General features: G+C 41.7%; 1 protein-coding gene across 1 annotated transcript; it reads right to left on the bottom strand.

Annotated features, from left to right (window-relative positions):
• Nucleotides 1–732: 732 nt before the first annotated feature.
• Nucleotides 733–3,060, bottom strand: LOC148010114 (11S globulin seed storage protein 2-like). Its single transcript, XM_087672910.1, has 5 exons — nt 2,717–3,060; nt 2,313–2,503; nt 1,823–2,170; nt 1,483–1,700; nt 733–1,307 (listed from the first exon to the last, which is right to left on the bottom strand). The coding sequence occupies exons 1-5, from the start codon at nt 3,048–3,050 to the stop codon at nt 1,055–1,057; spliced, it is 1,344 nt and encodes a 447-aa protein (XP_087529036.1). The 5' UTR covers nt 3,051–3,060; the 3' UTR covers nt 733–1,054.
• Between the last annotated feature and the right edge of the window lie 985 nt (nt 3,061–4,045).

The following is a 4,045-nucleotide window of genomic DNA, read 5'->3' as shown; positions in this document are numbered from 1 at the left end:
TACTATGTAGAGCCATCCATAGTTATTCTTTTTTAGTCAAGATGATGATGTAATTTATTAGCTTTATATTGTATGCAACTTGTGGTTATTCTATCTATTATACACCTCATGATTGTAAATGTATTTATTGCTACAAAATAATAGACAATATAATATACACTTTCTACAATATTCTATCAATATGTCAAAGTTTTTTTTTCTTCAAGTGTTTGAAATGCATCAAATAATTTAGGTTCAAAAAATTTTAATGAGATACAATTAGCATACTAATTAGAGGACCAAGAAATATAGATCATCATTAATTGCATTAACACGCTAAAAACATAATCCATGTAAAATGGATTGTTAGTGGTTTATTTGTAAAGAAATATAGAAAGTGTGCTTGTTTAATTGAGACATGCCATGTTTGCTTTATGTTCACTATATTGTAGGATAATTTGATTTATAAATAGATTTAAGTTTAAATAGAGATGTATCCATTTTGCCTTAAAAACTAGACCAAAATCTTATAAAGGTCTACAACATAGTGCAATTATATAAGTAGGCACATACATAATCACACCACAAAGATTAATATGAAATGGTTTAAATATGGACCAGAAATGATCAAGTCTATGAGAACACTCAATGCAATGCTCAATATGGATGGACTAAATATCCTAAAAGGCGTGCAACATAGTGCAATTAGAAAAAATAACAATATGGGAACAATAATTAGAAAATTCTGCGATCATTTTAGATGGAATTTGTCCAAGTGATCAAGAACCAATCAAATTAGTTTCATAGCAACAAAGTTAAAAGCTCTCGTGTTTTATTCTCACTATTCCCAAACGATCGTTTGGATGGATACAAGGAGAGGTTGGATTTGCTGCAAAACTTGGCGTGAGTCCTGTTACATGGATTGAAGATTCTTGATGTTGGAAAAGAGCTGGACTTTATACTATATAGCCATTACACCTACTCTCTCTCTCTCTCTCTCTCTCTCTCTGTGTCTGTCTTTCTCTCTCTCGGATCTGCTCTTGCGTAAGTTACGCAAAAGAATCTGAGACGCCCTTCATTTGGAAGAGGAGATGAAAGAGAGCACATCTTCTTCCTCCTCCTCGTCTTCCTCATCGTAGCGGTGCTCATGATGACGGTGGTGGTACTGGCTGTCGTCGCGGGATGGTGGCAAGAGGACTGCATGGCGATGATGCGCCTCCTGGAGCTTCTGGTCGAGCTTGTGGCCCACTTGCATGGCTGCCATGCGCACCTCCTGGGGCATTGCACGGAAGATGCTGTTCTTCCCGGCTAAGTGCATGAACAAGGGGCTGCACTCCGATGCCAGGATAGAGATCATATAAACGACAAATGTAAGCACTCTTTACATGAAGACGAAAGTGAAGAAAGGACTCCTGGTGAGCGAACATATATATGTACAAGGTACTAGAATCAATCCAAAATGAAGACGCTAAAAGAATTTACGGAAGTAATAGTGAGTCGTACGTGTGGCAGTTGAAAACCGCAGCTGCATCAAAGCCGTCCTGGCCAGCTTGCATCGTGACGGGGTAGTTCTTGGGTACCATCATCAGGCCGCCTTCTCTCATCTCCTCGTCGCACGCCTGCTTGTCGTTGGGGAGCACCACCTGCACTCGGGCACTCCCTCGGACACAGTAGATCACTTGATCCGCGGTGGGGGACCATCCGGGGGTGAGCATGGCGTTCTAGTACATATCATCATGCGTAGGAATGACAACGTGAGGACATGCTATACATGAATACTAAGGCAAAATAAAAATCAAATTTATTTCTTGTAATAAATAGACGCCTCATCAACCGCACTTACCGAGTCCAGCTTCAAGCATGCTGCCGCCATGTCCATGAGCTTGAGCACCGGCAACTTTTGGGCGTTGGCCGTGGTCAGCTCGCCAGCTCCGTCGACGAGGAAGTCACGGTTCGCTCGATCAAGGTGGTAACTGAAATCCACCATCGCCTCCGCGTCACCCTCCTCCACGGTTGCCCTTGGGAGCTCTAGGCCATCCTTGACCCGGATGATGGCCACGCCTTTCTGGCTCTTCACCAGCCTGCGCACACTCTCCTCGTCCATCTGAAAGGCGCAGCGGAGCAGGTCCGTGGAGAAGCCGCGCATGATGCCTCCCATCTCCTCATGGGAGGAGCCCGTGAGATGGAAAGCCTTTGTACAACAGCAGCTTTTTCTTAGATGAGCTAAATTTTGCTACATCAATGCTTTACACAACAGAATTAAATCCCCCCGATATACGTGTGTATGTATGAGGTTGGGAGGACGCGACACACATATATCCAGACAGAGATACCTCGTAGGCATGCCGGCCGTGCATCATCGGCCCGCGAATGTTGGCGATTGTAAGGAAACAGCATGGCTCCTTCCCATCGTTAAGCATCCAGAAGGGCAACCCAAGCGGCACAGCAATTAGCTCGCCCTTGTTGACGCGTCGAATGTTGGCATTCATCCCCACAGGGAGCATCATGCCCATCCTCGCGCAGCCTGCGATTTTAAGGAGCCAATTAATGTCCATGTCGACCAACGCTCATGAATAAATCAATCTCCTTCTTTCAAAGCTACATTCATGCGGGCTATTCCTCTACATTCTATTCTATATTTCTATTATGAGAGGATTGGATTGACGCGGCGCGGACTTCAAGTATCAATATGTAACTGCGGATCACTTGACGTTGTAATCGTGACATATATTATTACCTCTGAGGATGATCAGGATGCGATGGGAGTTCGCGTACTGCGGCATCAGCAGGCCCTGCGGTTTGAGCGTCACCAGCCTGGCATCCATGAGACCCATACGGGTCAGCATGCCTGACACGTCCTTCCACCGACGGATGGAACCCCCGTCCGTTTCCAACAGTTGCTCCTCGGCCTCCTCCACCTGGAATTGCATCCTGTGGTCGATATCTGACCCCTCGTAGTATGCAGGCTGGCCACGGTGGCCGCACCCCTTTCTGCTATGGCAATGCTTATTTTCGTCCTCATTGAAGTCACGCGCTGCTGCAGCAGTGGACTGCAGCAATGGCGCTGTCATTAATGAAAGCAGCAACCACAAGGAACTTTCAATCGTTCCCCACATAGGCAATTTGGTGAAATATAGGAAATTCTCCAATATTTCCTATGTAGACAAGTATGTATTCCCCATCTATAACTAGGAAATTGCATTCCCTACATCTTATAATAGGGAATATAGAGCATTCCCTACATTCCTTTGAAAGTCCCTACGTTCCCTACATCTTAAAATAGGGAATATAGAGCATTTCCCACATTACTTTGAAAATCCCTACATAAGGAATTATAAGGATGTGATTCCTTACTTTTATGTAATAGGGAATTAAAGGTACAATGAGGATAAGATAAAGATGATGTTTATCACAATTCTCTATTTCTCAATTCAAGTTGATAATGATGGTTTCGAGAAGGTAATGACAAAGGTACCACAAGAAACTCTAAACCACTTACTATATAGAAAGTTCACATTATAACTAGGAAGATTATTAACCAAACTAGGAAGAATGTAGAATTTTCTAGTTATAACTAGATAATTTTGCCATCACTAGTCTCTTCTAACTAGTAACATCCTTTTCTTAGATAGTATCTAGAAAATTGAAGCCCTATCTAGCAACATTATCTAGCAAGTTATTGTATAACTAGTAATAATATCAACCTAATTAGAAAATTTTACTTTTTATTAGTCATAACTAGCAAGTACTATCCTCTAACTAGGGAATTATAGATATTCTATCAAGTTAACTTGGATCTCATGATTTTTCTAGGTATAATTAGTAAATAAATATTCATTGATTAGACATTTACATTTGTATAATACTTACTCACAGCTAAGCTTTTCACATTGACACAAAAGCAAGACCATAGTTGTTGAAAGGTAATCACAATAATAAAAAAGAAAATTAAAAGAAAGATGTTTAGTACACATAAATAACACAAACTGTGTGGCCCCAACAACAGAGTCATTGCAATATTTAGCAACAATAACCCTTACAATGTTGAGCAAAGTACATGGCCACA

Source organism: Lygodium microphyllum, chromosome 30, assembly GCF_053477565.2.
Source record: "Lygodium microphyllum isolate KBCC chromosome 30, Lygodium_microphyllum_v1.1.10, whole genome shotgun sequence".
Classification (NCBI taxonomy): domain Eukaryota; kingdom Viridiplantae; phylum Streptophyta; class Polypodiopsida; order Schizaeales; family Lygodiaceae; genus Lygodium; species Lygodium microphyllum.
The sequence above is the reverse complement of the archived record's forward strand: the minus strand, read 5'-3'. Positions and strand labels throughout refer to the sequence as shown.

Coding starts and splice junctions, on each gene's coding strand:
- LOC148010114 (XM_087672910.1), bottom strand. CDS start 3,050: ATGACAGCGCCATTGCTGCAGTCCACTGCTGCAGCAGCGCGTGACTTC. Junction 2,171..2,312: donor ACGGCCGGCATGCCTACGAG/GTATCTCTGTCT, acceptor TGTTGTACAAAG/GCTTTCCATCTCACGGGCTC. Junction 1,701..1,822: donor CATGCTTGAAGCTGGACTCG/GTAAGTGCGGTT, acceptor GATATGTACTAG/AACGCCATGCTCACCCCCGG.